Source organism: Ambystoma mexicanum, chromosome 4p (genome assembly GCF_040938575.1).
Source record: "Ambystoma mexicanum isolate Mex_15411 chromosome 4p, UKY_AmexF1_1, whole genome shotgun sequence".
NCBI lineage: Eukaryota > Metazoa > Chordata > Amphibia > Caudata > Ambystomatidae > Ambystoma > Ambystoma mexicanum.
Genome location: NC_090927.1, coordinates 100405165 through 100422141, shown reverse-complemented (window position 1 = coordinate 100422141; position 16977 = coordinate 100405165). Strand labels below are relative to the sequence as shown.

At 48.0% G+C, this 16977-nt stretch overlaps 1 protein-coding gene across 2 annotated transcripts in view; it reads left to right on the top strand.

Annotated features, from left to right (window-relative positions):
* Nucleotides 1-16977, top strand: part of LOC138453030 (low density lipoprotein receptor adapter protein 1-like) — a 311945-nt gene that overhangs the window by 192379 nt on the left and 102589 nt on the right. For both annotated transcript variants that reach the window (XM_069605454.1, XM_069605453.1), the window contains exon 3: nt 651-763. In XM_069605454.1, coding sequence (XP_069461555.1) covers nt 651-763 — 113 coding nt within the window. The remainder of the gene's footprint in view (nt 1-650; nt 764-16977) is intronic.

Genomic DNA, 16977 nt, shown 5'->3' with positions numbered 1-16977 from the left:
GGGGTGCCTTATGATAGATCAGATGCCTTGCATTCTAAACGGAATCAAAGTGCTGTCATTTCTCTTATGTTCCTTTTTGAGCCTACGGTGAAAATTTCAATTTTTCACAGTTTACTGTTATCCCAGATGCCTGGTAGCTGTCAAGATGTCCCTGCGAATTTGAACAATTCTTCTCTCGACGTAGGTGTAGAGGAGTATTCTGAACACAAGGGGGGGGGGGTGCATTGGCATAGCTGAGATATTGACACGGGTGGGGAAAGGGGCGTTGGGACTCTGTGGTGCTTGATGTGAATTGGTGGTGATGGGATCATTCTGTCCTTTGGGAAGCTGCTGGGTCTCCACTGGCCCTTCATGGGCTGGAGACTTCACGCAAGCGCCCCGCGCAGTGTTTGCATCACTCCCTGTGTTACACCTGCTTTGCCAAACGCCAGAGCCAGGAGTTGACGTTCAGACTGCGCTTATAATTAGACAGGCTCAGAATTTCGTTTCCATGGAGACCGCTAACTGGGCAGACATGTGAGTGAGGGGTGGTCTTATGCCGCGTGGGAAGGCGCGGGAACGGGTGCATATGTGGAGTTCTATTTCTGTCAGGAACACACGGTATGATTTTAGTCTGAAGTGACCTCCCTGCTTTTTCTCCTTTTCTGTAGGCACGTGTGGAAGCCAAGAAGTTCAAGAAGGTCACCCTCACCGTGTCCCCAAGAGGGATCGTGCTGCAAGAGTCGGAGAACAGCGCCATGATAGAAAACGTTTCCATATACCGGTGAGTGACTGGCCTTTGGCCGAAAGCGCCTTCATGCACGCATATCCACCGGTGACTGACTGGCCTTTGGCCGGAAGCGCCTTCATGCACGCATATCCACCGGTGAGGGACTGGGCTTTGGGTGAAAGAACCTTCATGCACGCATATCCACCGGTGAGTGACTGGGCTTTGGGCGAAAGGGCCTTCATGCACACATATCCACCGGTGAGTGACTGGGCTTTGGGCGAAAGGGCCTTCATGCACACATATCCACCGGTGAGTGACTGGGCTTTGGGTGAAGGAGCCTTCATGCACGCATTTCCACCGGTGAGGGACTGGGCTTTCGGCAGAAGATCCTTCATGCACGCATATCCACCAATGAGGGACTGGGCTTTGGGTGGAAGCGCCTTCATGCACGCGTATCCACCGGTGAGGGACTGGGCTTTGGGCGAAACAACCGCTGTGCATGCCCAGCCACTCGTGAGGGTCTGGACGTTTGGAGAAACTACCGCCACACATGCCCACCCACCAGTGAGTGTCCGGGTTGGGGCAGAAAGCACCACCATGCATGCACAGCCACCAGTGAGTGTCCGGGTTGGGGGAGAAAGCACCACCATGCATGCACAGCCACAGGTGAGGGATTAGGCTTTGGGTGAAAGTACCTCCATGCATGCACAGCCACCAGTGAGTGTCCGGGTTGGGGGAGAAAGCACCTCCATGCATGCACAGCCATCGTGAGTGATGGGGGTTTTGGTGAAGGCGTTTTCTTGTATGCGCTAGCATCAGTGAATAACTGGGCTTGAGTGAAAATACATCAACACCCGGAGCTGGACTTTGGGTGAAATCACCTCGATGCTTTATTTGCGTTTCTAGTTTATTATGAAACTTTAACACTCATAAAATCATCAAAACATATCCGGTGGTGACGGTGCGCGGTACAAATAACTTTAACATGAACATGATTCATAGACTACATTTCCACAATTAATCCAAAATACATACATTTCTTCTTAAAATTATTCAATCCTATAGATATAAGACTCCCAGCTGACCACCCCCTCCCCCATTAATTCATGTACACTGGTTCTCCCAATATTTTATGAACCACAGTTAAGACCTTCATCATGGCTATAATTAATATCGTTGTTTGTCCACTGTGAGAAACCTGAAGGTATTCTCGTTCCTTGACCTCTTGGATCCTCTGTGCAGGTGGCCAGGGTAAGGTCATTGCTCTTGAATCCTTACCTTGGGGGTGGAGAATCGAGGGAGGATCACCTTGGTGAAGGGGCCTTGGTGACTATAAGTGGGATGCCCTTGGGCGACATGGTATCTCCCTTTCCCTATTAGTGACCAACCCTTCCCCCATCAGCCTAGGCTGTTGTAAGCCAGTTCCCCTCAGTTCTCCCCATTTGACACTTGACAATACTGGGACGAAGAAGAGGCAATTAAGAACAATGAGGACCATACTCTTTCACCACTCTGCTACTGGGACGAGGAAGGTGCCTGCTGAGAGCTGTACAGGTCAGGCATGTCCCGTTGATTGTGGTCAGACAGGGCCGATTGGACCTCCACACCTGCAGCCTTTCAAGGGGCTGCAGGTATATAAAAGGCGATCAGCCCAGCAGTATGAGAGACGGTGGGGAGACCTGTGCGTGGAGGAGAGAGAGGGGCGGCAGCAGGAAGGCTGGTGCAGGCGTGGTAGCTGGGACTACGTGAAGCAAACTGAACATTAAGAAGGGAGCCGTGTGGAGAGTCTGTCCCTTTTATGCGTGTTCAAGATGCTCAGTCCCCTGTGTTGGGACGTCAATACAGGGGTGCCTAAGGCCAGGAGTGGGACCCCTGACGTGAGGAGCAGAAGGCCATGCGATCCATGCATCTGTGAGTTTCAAAACATTGAGAAACCCAGTGCGCTAGCGTTTTAACTCGGTTGTTCGAGGAATACTTTGTATCGGAGTGGTCGCGTGTTTGAGGAAACACGTTTTTGAAAGTCTCCAAAAGATGTACATTCCGTTTGAAGTGAATTAAGAAAATATTACACCGCGGGTTGAATGAAAATCCTAACAAGTGCAGCCCGTGCCAATTGAATACCTAATTGAGTACAATCTGTTTCTTGAATACTGAACTGAGTGAAAACCTCACGAAAGAGCAGAACTGTTACATCTTAAGTTCAGAAGTAAAATGGAACTTCATATCCGAGTAAAACCATTAGACACTGCATACTAAAATGAACGATACTTTACATCAATGCTGTATTCTAAAGTAAATGGAACTTTAAATATTGAAACCAAGAAAGGCATATCGAATACCAGACTACGTGAAAACTGTATATAACAGACAATTACATTGAAGTATAGTTAACTAAAGCTTTAAAGGTTATTCCAACAGTCATAATTTAAGCATTGAAAACCCACCATAAAAAGGGGGCACATAAGGAGCAAAGAACTTGGAAAAGACAAAGGATATTGGTGTGCTGCCAAAAGGGGGAAGGAAACCCTGAGACTTGAGACATTTGTTAACTTGAGACCAGAGTCTCAAGGTTCTTTGGTGCTTGGAACGGTGTAACTTGGAACTTGGGGAAGGGAACCCTGAGTATTGATTTAAAACTGTATCATCCTGAACTCAGGAGAGGTACATTTGAGACTTTTTTTCTGGAACTGTTTTATACTTGGGGAAAGGGAGCTGAAAAGTAGCTTGGAGCTGGAAGAGGCTTGGAACGTTACATTCTTTTGGTTGCTGACATCCCTACACATTGTATTGATTGGTTGTGAGGGCAAACCTAGGCTTCGGACACTGACAGATTCTTCAGTTGAAATCTTTGACTCACTTTCCTTCGTTTTATTTAGGTAGGGAAATCCCACCTTAGCATAGGGCAAGTTAGGCCTTCAACCATCCTGACACTGAAGTTAAATAAGTGTTGTTTTGAATTCAGAACCTGTTGTCTGTGTCTTGCTTCTTGATGCCTTCACACCACAAATTAAACCCTCTTCTTGTGATACAAATCTGTGGAATTTTAGTTTCCTTATATTAAGAGTTGCTGGACAAAGAGTTAACCAGTGCTTACGGGTTTCCATACAGTCCACATTCTTGCATAGCCACCCTGTATTCCTCTCAGCGGGCCCCTTCTCTGGAGTGTACTCTGGTGGGTCAAAAGAAGAACACACTCTGGTTTTCCATCTACCTAACAAAACCAACTGAGGTGCTCCTCAGTTGTCAGTGAATTGATATCAGTCCACTGTCCAAATTAACCTCTCCTGACACTGCCACTATTGGAACTAAATTACAGGAGAATGACACCCTTCTCCTGTGAGCTGGCTCTTCACAACGTTCACTTCAATAATGTATCCTTAGGTAGTTCTTGGTAACTGGTCTTATCAGATCACACAGTTCTGATACTGGGATCTTCACGGTTTCAATGGCCTCTTTCACGTGATTACTCTTTTTCCCCTTCTTTTTCTCCTCTTGTCTTATTTTAATAGTGTTCGTCCCTCTTCTTTCCCGGGACTAGTTTATTCCATTTCCTTCACTCAAATTCAAGGTTCTTCCCTTATTCAATGTCCACTCTTTATCTTGACTGGGACACACTGGAGCATTCCAGTATTGACCCTCTAGTCCTTTATTCACTCTCAATACTATATCTCTACTGGGATGAGTACAGATGATTCTCACTCTCTTCATTGACTTTTGCCACTTTGTCTCATCTGGGTCGAATATGATCTTTCCACTGATCTTCGGTCCCCCTCCTGGTTCTATCTCTTTCCCCGTTACCTGGATTATTCAGGGATGACGTCACTGAGATTCTTAGTAGTGGTTGACTTCTTGTAACTTCTGCTGTCACACATACAGCTTTTCCGTTGGTTCACTTCACGTTCCTTCACACAAAGTGGCATCTGCGTCATTCATGGACAGACCGGTCCACCATGACTTATTAGTGATTACATCACTACTTCAGATCAGGAGGCCATGCACCCCTCTCGGATTCTCGTATCTCCTCTTTATTCCGACGTCACGCGTCAGAAGCTACACCTGGGCTTCTATTTTGTGTCGGACGCTGCACATCCAGGCTTCCTTCAGTGTACCTCTGCAAGCAGGTTCTCCCCTCCTTGATGTCTCCCCCTCTAACTTTTATTATGCTGCCATGGGGCTTCACCGTCGCAATGTCAAAGTCCTTCCTCTCTGTTTGACTCATACTCGGTACTCTGTCAGAGGTTTTCTTCGTCTCAGTACCAAATAGTTTTTCCTTCATAGGCCCAATTAGAGTCTTTGGATGACAGTAACATTTTAGTTTGTTCTTTAGGTCTTTCTTCAGGGGATGTTTTTGAAGGTGGATTAATATGTTGCTTAGGGAGTCCCTCACAAGAACGGGAGTCCTTGTCCCCAGAGGTGGAGTCTTTCCCAGTGAGGTCCCGCTTGTCTCTACCCCTGGAGAGGGTATTGCGTAGCAGGCTTACCTCCCTAGCCTGACTGGGAAAGCCTTCCCCCTTGGCGAGAAGTGGAGTCCCACGATTCGTCACAGTGCCCAATAAGTTCAGTCTGAAACAGAGGACAACTAAGTGATATTTAGGGTTGAGGAATCTCATCACATACCCTTGTAGACTGTGAAATATGTTGCTTGGCCATTTCCCTCTATAGTTCGTACCTTGCCAATCGGTCTTGGCCTTGACGCCATTGGGCTCGTTTTGTGTCTTTAAACATCCTGCCAGGGTTTTCTAGTAGATTACATTTATTTAACTCAATACCCTTGGTATCACCCCAGCGCTGCACATAGAGCCATACCCTCCGGAATAATGACACATTTCTTTTCCAACTGAAACAACACTGTCAACGTTTTTGACACCAATATTCTATTCAGGTCTATAAACGGCGATGGGAGAGTTCGGGTGGTCAAGGATTTTGCAATATATTAACTTTACTGTGTGTACCGAGATCTCCCAGGATAGTAGATCAAATTTGTGTCCAATTCGTCACCAAAAGGTAGAGCGGATGCAAGTCTAAACCATTCTTTTTCCAAAAGACGCCGTGCATTTTCTCAAGAGTTCTCCAATTCAATTGGAGCAGCTCCAGGCCATACAGCATAGGATGAACCGCCTTTTTTGTTTACAATCCAATTACTGGCAATAACGTGGCAGATGGGGAGCAGGTGCAACTAAAGTGGATCTAGGACACCTGGCCTAAGCACCACCCACCACCTTGGCCCTGCCTCTTCCTTCCTGCTCTTAACTCTTAGATCAAGGGTGTGTCTCGCCCGGGCGTCCAAAGTGAGGGGCAGACAAAGAAAAGGGCAATTCCTGTTTGAACCTGTTTGGACCAGGAGGACCCAGGGCCGACCCCCTGCTCAGACAGCAGGTAAGCATGCACCAACATGTGTTTACTCCCTCTGTCCCCACAGGCTATCTCCACCCCCTCCGTTCCCCCTGTGATGTTCACTTGTGCCCCCCACCCTTCTCACACACAGGTATTGCCTCTTCTGCTTGATTCTTCTACCCTGCTCCCCCTCCGTCCCCCTCCAGCCAACTTCTGCAGGAGCTTGTCCTAGGACATTCTGGTTTGACCATCACTGTCTTGTGGCCAATGCTGGATTTGTCTTTTATGGACTTCATTGTTTCATGGTGCGTCACCCTTTCTCATGGTGGCCCTGAATCATGCTGTTCCCATCTTTATCTTGTATCCTGGCTTGCAACATTATGTGTTACTACTGACTTCTGCAATTGTATTTGCTCTGCCCTCTTGCTTCTCCACTCTTATTGGCTAATTACTCTGTTAACTCCTCCTCTCCCTTTCTCCCTTTTCCTATCTCCTCCCCTCCTCCCCTTACTTTCTTTTATGCACTTACTGTATCAGAATTGTCCCTGGACCTAGTATGATAGCAACCTCGTCTGTCTCCTCCCCCTCCCCCTCCCCTTTGCTGACCCCTCCCCCTCCTCAAGAACTATCTGAAACGTCGTCAGGCCTAGTACAGTAGCCGCCAGTCTGTTTCCATTTCCTTCCCACTCTCCCCCTCCCTTCCTTATCTATGTCTTAGCTCTTGCACTATCTGAAATGTCGTCAGGCCGAGTACGATAGTTAATTTCACATCCTTATTGTTCATGGCCTGTAAGGATGTCATTGTATTTTCCCTTGTTCCCTCCCTTGCCTTGAAGCGCTTTGAAACCCATTGTGTATAGGCGCTATATGAATAAACTATCATATAATAACGTAAGCATACACGAGGCATATGAGGGCGCCAATTTTGTCCTCCGTCTGTCAGTTAATCGAGCCCTACTTTTGTTGAAGACCCGGAATCCCAGATCTATCGCTTCAGTTGTCATCTTCAAAGGGTCTCGATCAGTTGTCCAAGCGGGGAGATATCTAATTTTAGTGCCAGCAGTGATCATTAGGGATGGTTTTCCTACATTCCAAATGAACGTATTCAAAAGTAGATCATTCTGCAATGCATGCACTGCACCCGGTGAGTGGCGCCGCCATGTATGCACCACAACCAGTGAGTGGCACCGCCATGTATGCACTGCACCCGGTGAGTGGCGCCGCCATGTATGCACCACAACCAGTGAGTGGCGCCGCCATGCATGCACTGCACCCGGTGAGTGGCGCCGCCATGCATGCACTGCACCCGGTGAGTGGCGCCGCCATGTATGCACCACAACCAGTGAGTGGCGCCGCCATGTATGCACCGCACCCGGTGAGTGGCGCCGCCATGCATGCACCGCACCCGGTGAGTGGCGCCGCCATGCATGCACCGCACCCGGTGAGTGGCGCCGCCATGCATGCACCGCACCCGGTGAGTGGCGCCGCCATGCATGCACTGCACCCGGTGAGTGGCGCCGCCATGCATGCACTGCACCCGGTGAGTGGCGCCGCCATGCATGCACTACAACCAGTGAGTGGCGCCGCCATGCATGCACTGCACCCGGTGAGTGGCGCCGCCATGTATGCACCGCACCCGGTGAGTGGCGCCGCCATGCATGCACTGCACCCGGTGAGTGGCGCCGCCATGTATGCACTGCACCCGGTGAGTGGCGCCGCCATGTATGCACTGCACCCGTTGAGTGGCGCCGCCATGCATGCACTGCACCCGGTGAGTGGCGCCGCCATGCATGCACTGCACCCGGTGAGTGGCGCCGCCATGCATGCACTGCACCCGGTGAGTGGCGCCGCCATGCATGCACAGTAACCAGTGAGTGACTGGGCTTGGGGTGAAAGCACTGCCACACATGCACAACCACTGGTGGGCGATACCGCAATATATGCACAGCAACCAGTGAGTGACACGGCTTTGCACTCGCACAACACATGCACAACCACTGCTGAGGGATTGGACTTTGGTTTAAAGCGCTGCCATGTATGCACAGCAACCAGTGAGTGACGTGGTTTTGGGTAATATGCACAGGTTTGGGTATGCATACACCACCGAGTGACAGGCTTTGGGTGAAAGCACCGCCATTCATGCACAGCCATACGTGAGTGATGGCGGTTTGAGTGAAAGGGTAATTGGGAATGAACAGCTATCGGGGAATAACTCGGCTTTGCGCGAAAGCGCATCCCTACACATGTAGCCACGAGGCCTGGGTGTGAAAACACACCTCTCACACAGATCTAACAAAGATTGTGAAAGAACACAGCGGGTTACACTTTCGGGGGGGGGGGGGGGTGCTGCCTATACTTTTGGCGAGCCGGGACCACATTTCGCAGAAAGGTGCAGTGTAAGCCGGGTCATAACTTAACCTCGCGTGCACAGCAGCTGGTGGCAGAACACTGCGTGCACAGCCACGGTAGGCAAATGTCGGGGCTTTTGGTAAAACCCGACCACCCGTGCACGTGCAACCAGCGGCAAATGATGGAACCAACTCACAGGAGATGACAGGACAGCGCCATCTTTAAAGAGATGACTCGTGGGAGACAGGATGGTGTCGCCACAGGTCGGTGAAGTGGCTTTTGCGAAAGGCGCACCCATGAGTGACAGGAATGTGGGTGGAAGCCCACACTTGGTCGTGCAGCCACGCTACTCTAGGCAAATGGGTTCAAGGGGCCAAAGCACCGCCTGGGGTGAATGTTCCTGTTCAGTCAGGGCCATTTGGAATTTTTCCTCGCATTATCTTGGTTCACTAAGCGCCTACTCAGCCCTCACACTTATACAAACCGACAGTGGTCCCAGTCCTCCAGGGGAAACCGGTACAGCGAAGTACAAACCGTCCAAAATGAAAGGAATGTGCAGGCAAGGTTCTGTACAATAAATGAAAGCCATCCATCGACTTAGGTTTCATTGTATCTGACGCTGGATCGCTGTTTCTGTCTTAGATGGTTTAAAAGTGAATTAACGATGGCGTGGGAGACCCCGTCTCTTATTGGCAAAAGTCCACATGTGATTGGACAAAAGTGAGCCTGCTTTAAGGGGTCCAATCCATGTTCTTGGATTCAAGTGGGGTTTGCCTGCTTGCACCATACCCAAAGTGCTTGCATCTGTGCCCTGTGAGCCGTCCATTCTCTTGAATACTGCACCCATCCCGTGTGAGCAGGCCACCCCCTGGCACTGCATCCTTTCCCTGTGATCAGCCGATCCAGGGACACTGCAGCGGTGCCCTGTGAGCAGTCGTGACTGCTGGAGGATGGTAAGAATATCCGCCACTTCTGGGGTGTGGCAGTGCATCACTTGGCAGACGTTGTCACCTGGCCCTGTTGTGTCCCCTCACCTGTCACTCACTGAGCCAGGAAGGGGCCTTAATCAAACTGGGCAAGAAAAAACGGAATTAGACCATTACTGTGCCCCCAACACTGCGACCTCTGAAAATGTTGCAGTAATCGTATAGATTCGAAAAACGGACTGTTAGGAGGTAGATATGGGTCACTCTACTCTAGGATTCAACATGGCGGACACACAGTCAGAGCATTTATCTTTGGCAAGAAGCCTTTTTACACTGCACCCTTGATTCCACCCCCTGCAGACCCGCTTTAGTTGAAGGACCAGGAGGCCTCAATGCGTGGAAAGCAGCCATACGATGCAATCCTCGCCATTGCAGCATCCCGTAGAATCGGCCAGCGAGGAGGCGGCTCTGGGATCGATGCCATTTTGTTGTAGCCGACTTGAAGCGGCAGATCTGAAATCCAATTCGTCGCTTTTCCAACTCTAGTCTTGGGCTCTGCCAATGAGTGACCTGATGCTGCAGCACATCGAGTTGAGGTCTGTCGGTTTAAGGTGCTGACCTTGGTGATCCAATGCAGGGTTAGGTTCAAAGAGACATTAGTTTGAGTTGGTTCGCATCAGCAAGCAGGTTGTTCGAGCCGAACAGGTGACGTTCTCCCCTTGGCACGATGTGCACAATCCGACCCAGTTGATGGAAAGCAGCAAGGGTTCCATGAAGTGCCAAAAGCAGCACTTGAGGTTCCCTCTAGTTTCCGTGGTGTGCATGGTTCAAATGTGGTTCAACCAGTTTGATTCAGTAGAACAGGAATCCTGGCTCATCTGGCCCTCCGGATGCTGTAAGACTCACTGCAAGGGGCTGTAGGACAGGGTGAGGCCTTTCATGTTCTGCTCTGCCAGCCTGGGGAGGTTTGGTGCACAGTGGCAGGTCCTGGTCCTCAGCAAGAGTCACCCCCAGTGCTCCCTGGGAGTGTCAAAGGCAGGGCTTGCCTCTGCCTGGGATCCTCCACCTCAATGGCTCATGGCTTTGGAAAGATCAGACCCTCCTACAAGAAGGTCCAAATGAATAGTTCCTTAGGTCTTAGATGGTTTAAAAGTGAATTAACGAAGGCGTGGGAGACCCTGTCTCTTATTGGCAAAAGTCCACAGGTGATTGGACAAAAGCGAGGAGGACCTAAACCCTGGTCCTCCAAAAGACTGACCTGGATGTGTCAGTCTGTTCAGAAATCCAGACCAACTGTGTTGTAGGCCATCAAGGAGTAAAATGTATACCCCGCGGAAACAACGCTATAGGCTTGCCATCAATAGGACAGGTGTGTATTATGTAGCACAAGAGTAAACATCATAGTACAATGCAAAAATTCTAAGCATCACGCCTGAGCAGGGTTCCATGTCCCTTTGCTAACACCCTTTTCAACAAAAAACTTACTTCGAAAAAACTCTTTGATTTATTTTGTTGTTTGTTTTTAATTTTGGGGGCAGTGCCACCAAAACCCTCTTTCCGTATGCTATTATCCCCAACCCAACTGCCTCCCCTGTTACCCCCTATATATTTCGATGAGTTTTTTAAAGTAATTTTTTCGTTGAGAATTAGTTCGAGAAAACAGGTGTTAGTAAAACAATGCAATACCCTAAAGATTCACCACACAGCAATGGTTCTTCAGGGTTAGTCTGAAGAAATATGAACAAGCAAACTTGACCAACTGTTTTTGTTTGCGTTGAAGGAAGGCAGATCCTCAGGTGTGTTAAACTTGGTTGGCTATCCATCATGGGCAACTGAAACTGCTACACTGAGACCTGCCTATGCCGGCATGATAGCTCAGCGGCAACGTGCTCGCCTTGGAAACAAGACAACACGAAGCACCACAGGTTCAATCCACGGGTCCGCGCTTCGAAACCTCCGGGAATTAAGCGTGTTTATAAATACGCATTTAAGAGACATATTAATGTAACAGCGCCTCGATGCCCCCGGGCTGTGTGAGCGCTTTAAAAATGCAAAAAATAAAATTACCTGTGGCGAGAAGGAATTAGCGTGAAATCTGTACTAAGTGTTCATGTTGGTTCGACTCAATGCAGACATAAATGTTTTTATGGGTTTTCATGATTAATTCTGGCCACATTTTAGGTTTCTGACCAGGTACGTGGGGTGTTTTTATAGTGTCTAAAAAAAAATTAAATGTTTTGTAAATGCTGTCTTCATCAGTCATTAATGTACCCACTGACGCGCTTCTGTGCATCGTTGGCCCCCAAAGAATCTCAGAAAACACAACACAAAGGCACATCGATCCAAAAACAGTACATCTAACGTAGAAGCTGTGGGACACGTAGGCACATTGGAGACACACACGAAAAGTCTGGCTGACATGAGCTGAACGTAAACCCGCAATGAGCAACTGCGGGAGTAGCTCTGCTTAAACCAAATGTATGACATAGACTGGGTAGCCTTTGGCTACTGATATTTGACTCTTGGCGAGTAAGAAATGGTGTACTGTTGTATGTATAGAATTGAGGTGGCAAGTGGCTTTTTTATGGCTTGCAACTGGAATTTCTGCCACCTGAAATAGGTCTTAAGTGCCACCAGGAAGCTGCACAAAAAAGCACTGGATTATAGTTCAGATCCAAAGCATAAACACAAGTCTGAGATAAAGGAGACTTGCCTGCAGCGGGGCAATAATTAGGCCGAACCTTGGAGGACTAACTCGGGAGGATAGCTCGCGGGCAACGCGCTAGTCTTGGAAGCAAGACGACACAGAGCAACACAGGTTCGATCCCCGGCTCTGCGCTTAGAAACCTCTGGGTATTAAGCACGTTATAAATAACCAATCATATATCATATCATATCATATATCATATATATCATATCATATATCATATCATATCATATCATATATCATATCATATATCATATCATATATCATATCATCTATCATATCATATCATCTATCATCATATCATATATCATATCATATATCATATCATATCATCTATCATATCATCTATCATATATCATATATCATATATCGTATCATATATCATATCATATATCATATATCATATCATATCATATCTGAACATAGCAGATTCTGGCTCAATGCTTTATTGGTCCCACAAAAAGACGGGGACCGTGGCACAGGAAGAGCAACTGATGGGATAGGCGCACCACTGGAGGATGTTGGGAAGCCAGACGTGGCCGTCCTTGTGCGAGAAGGCTACTCAATGCCGCCAAGTCAACGGATATTGCACCTGTGCCTTCGGACCTGTTGGAAAGTGAAGAAGTTCCTTGAAGGAGGCTGGCAGGGACAAAACTCAGTGCAAGTTCACACTCGTGATGTTTTAATTCTTTTCCAATGAACATTCATTTTTGTTAGAAGTTTGGCCCAAGTTTGAAGTCGTGGTCATTTCGTGTCCATCAATACCACCACCATGTGTGGGTTAAGCATAGATTATCATTATAATTAACTTCACCTGCGCTAAATCCATCCCCGTTGCCTGTGCCCAGGTGCATCACTTGCAACAAACTTCAAACACCTTGCCCCCACTTGATGAGTGTGCCACGCTTGGACTTCACTCCTTTATCATTTTTGGGGGATTTTGCCATGAGATGTTGAAAATTAGTTTCACGTCGCAGTGGGATGGTTAACTTTCTGGTTGAAATTCTCCCTAGGAGCTGGGTGTCCTTATTAAAGCAATAGAACCCTCGGAGGGGGGGCATTACCTGACCGCTCGCTAATGCCCCCGGGGCGAGAGTTATAAGCCTGAGCAAAGCAAGGACTTGCATGTAGCCTCGAGGGTTCTATTGCTATTAATAGCAATTTCTCTCGAGTTGAGACATGACGTTGCGACCGTTTCGCAGCTCGAGAAAATAGAAATGTCCACCAGAGATCCGGGCGAACGGACTAAACGTAGTCCCGTCTCCCCATTCAATGGCGGCCTAACAAAGAAAAAGATGGATCTCCGAGGGACGCGGAGCGGCGAACGTTAACAGGTGAGTCTTTGTCACGTTTGTAACAATCTGATTGTCCCTCTCGGGGTACTAATATTTGCGTAGACCTATTTCCCTAAAACATGCCAAGCTCACCCTGGGTACCCGAGTGGGCCTAGGCCCCAGCTCTACAAGAGGGCAGAAGGGTAGTTCAGGTTATTGGGGAAACTGTCAGACCAGCCTGTAGAGATGAGTGTCCATTCTAATCATGATTACATTTCTTTTAAGCACAATCGTGGCATAGTGGGCGTGGGGTGACCATCGTAGGGATTCATTGAACATGCGCCTGGTTGACACCCACGTATAAAGAACCTTTACGCAAACAAGGCGTAATTTCCAAATTCAATCAGTAGATTCCAGAATTACAGCTAACACAGTATATGGTAGACACGATTATTAGGTGTATTATATAGGTTTAAACCTTTCTTCCCCTATCTCCATACTGGGGAACATTAAAGCGTGTAGGGAAAAATGAATTTTGAAGGTGAATGAAATTAATCCATTGTGAGTAATACCCACTGAACTCGGTTGACGACATCTGGGCTAATTAGAAAAAGCAAACACGAGCCATTTGGACAAAGAGTAACTAGTGTACTGGTTTGCAATCGGTGAACGATAGCCTTGCTACTGGGATGCAGGCTCCCTGATGGACCAATGAGCATTTAGGTATGGTCTCAATGTAAACCAATTGTGTTTGCACATAAGTCCCCCAGGAAGGCACCTGATGGGAGGAGAACCTGTGTCCATGCGCAGCTTGTGTATAATTGCCACTAGAGCTCGACGACGAGGACCGGAAGTCCTTAAACACGGTCCATTAGAGCGCAAAGCCCTCTTTTTTGTTATTGGGTGGCTTGTGGGTTGAGGGGAATGTGAGGATATAAACAAGACCAAGTCCCACAAGCTACCCCACCATAACGCACAATTTGGGGTTCAGATCTTAAGTGGCCATTCGAAAACTACCATTCATAAATATCAGTTTCATGGGTCAGAATCCCACATAAAACAATTTATTCAAAAACATTTATAAAAACTCAGCAAAAAGCGGGACAATACTCAATTACACAGATGTGAGAATAATACAAACAAAAGCAGAGAGATACCCTCCAATGCTACATGCAGGCATCACTGTGCATGCACAGCTTGTTACACGCCACAGAACTCAGCCCCAAGCAGAGGCTCCTGCTTTCAGACTTTACATCCAGGCGAGCAAATCACATCAGTGCCTGGAGGGGGCGGCTAGAGACATGCAGGCATGTGGCATCACCTGGACCCCCTGGACTCCAGCAGAGGCCACATCTAGGAGGGGCGTGTAGAGTTCTGTGTTCCCCACAGATGACTCTGACCTCAGGTGAAGTTCCAGCAACTTCTTTAATTATGTTCCAGTACATTGTGATAATCATATAAGGTCAAGTACATCTGGGTGCAGGGCAACATTCACCTGCATCCTCCCAGGTAGGCTTACATCTCTCAACTTTCCAACATAGAACCCTTGAATCATACATGAACATTCTCACAACCAAGATTCTGTGTCACTCACTCAGCATTCTGCTCCTTCTGCACAAGCAACAAAGAAACCTAATCACTACATATCTCCCTCCCTAACACACAACAGACACACCAGCCAAACATCACATACACGAAACACCATGCATCCACACGCTCAAATTCCATGCGCGTACATCCCTACCACTAGAACTGAGACTACATCCAGAACCTGAAAGCATCCTCAATAAAAATGGTACCATGACACTAACTACAGTGCCCCTCCCCTTTTCTACCAAGTAAGGGGAAGACACTACCATAGAAAATTGCACCACTTACAATCTATACCTCAGGAAAATCAATAATCTCTCCTCCTCTACCACACAACAACACACAACCCATGCTAACTCACACCACATCACTACACAGCATCATCCAGCTCATGGATCCTGTGAACCCTTCAGGTACAGCTTTTTCTAATGGTCAGCACAATCTCATTTGGACTGGCTCAAGCCCCTCCAATGTTGTACGATGGGCTCCCCGCCCATCAAAGCACTGCAAGTGCTGACTTGGGCACTATGCCCCTCCAGCAATGCCATGGGCTCCAAGACCCCAAGTGTATTCACGGGCTACAAGTCTCTTAGGTGCAAGTACGGGCTCCAAATCCCCTCAAACGCTGGAATGGCCCCCAGGACCCTCCTCTGCTCCAGGCGCTTTGCACATTAGCCACCAATCTTCCATTTAACATCTAGGCGCACCGTAGGTTCCCAACCTCTTCTGATGCTACTGCCCTGGGCTCCAAGCCCCCAGCTACACAGCATGGCTTCCTCATTATCCGGGCGTAACTAGACCCCAGGCCTCTTCAAATTGCTACTGCCTTGGGCACCAAGCCCTCCATGCTGCAGCCTGCGTTACTACACCCCTTCTACCAGTCTCTGGGCCATCAGCCCTTTCCCAGTCTCTTGATTTCATCTATGCTTGACCTGTCCTACTAGTGACAGGCCAGCTGGCCCCTGGCTCTGGCGCAGCCCCTTACTTTCTGCGCCTGTGCCCTGTTTTGCTCTCCCCAGAGTGCACGGAAAAACATAAATCACCAATGCAATTACAGAGCAAATACTTTGAAGGTAGACAGACTCAATAACTCACAACCACACACTCTTAGAAGATAATCAGCTCTTATACGGCTATTTATTCAAAGCTTAGAAGCAACCAATAATAACATAGAAAAAACTCACAGAAGTAATGTAGACATAAATCACAGAAGAAGTAAAGAATTCAAAAAGAAATACATCACCGTGAGCGTAACAGGATTCCTCATCTCGCCCAGAAGCGGCTGGAAGACCCCAGGAACAGCCAGGCCTAGAGCACCACAGCTCACAGGAGTGCCAGACGTAAGCGTCCTTCTCCGGCTGAAGTCTAACCTGACCACCTCTGGGTTTCCGCATATATACACACTCCACAAAGGGGAGTCAATTCTCGAACCTTTTGGAAATTGCACTTGCGCAGTTGGTGAGCAGCCGTCGGTTGCCAGCTGGGTCAATAGAGAGCTACCCTCAAGGAGCAGAGTGCCTCCCTTCTCTAAAAACACGCTCCGCAGAGAACAGTAACAAACCATAACAAAGTTATCTTTCCCAGCAGAAATCTCCTTGACCGCATACCAGGTTTGGAAAGCATGTTTTTCTCAGCATCATGAATGCAACACTCAGCAAAATGTGTGCAGCTTTTCACTGCGGCATGAAGTAAATATCCATCATGGCTCCGAGCGCTCCCAGAATGCATTGCGCACCAGCGCCATTTTAGTTCAAGCATAACAATTCCACCCTTGGATATTTACCTTCCATAGCCCGGTGGCAAAGGAGCCGGTCTCTGAAACCTACGAAATGTTAAAACTAAATTGGGAATACATTGAATACAACAACAACAAGCTATTATGACAGCTACTATAATAAAAATGTAAGCAAAAGCGTAACGTAGTGTACCCCCCATATCGGGTATCCATGAAAATAAACAATCACACCAATTCCCAGTACGATCTTGAGACACTTGAGAAATGAGATACCTCAAACCTCGAATATGACTTTCAATAGATCGTGAATGGTCACTTAAATTGAAACAACACATACCTTCAAATGCGTTACA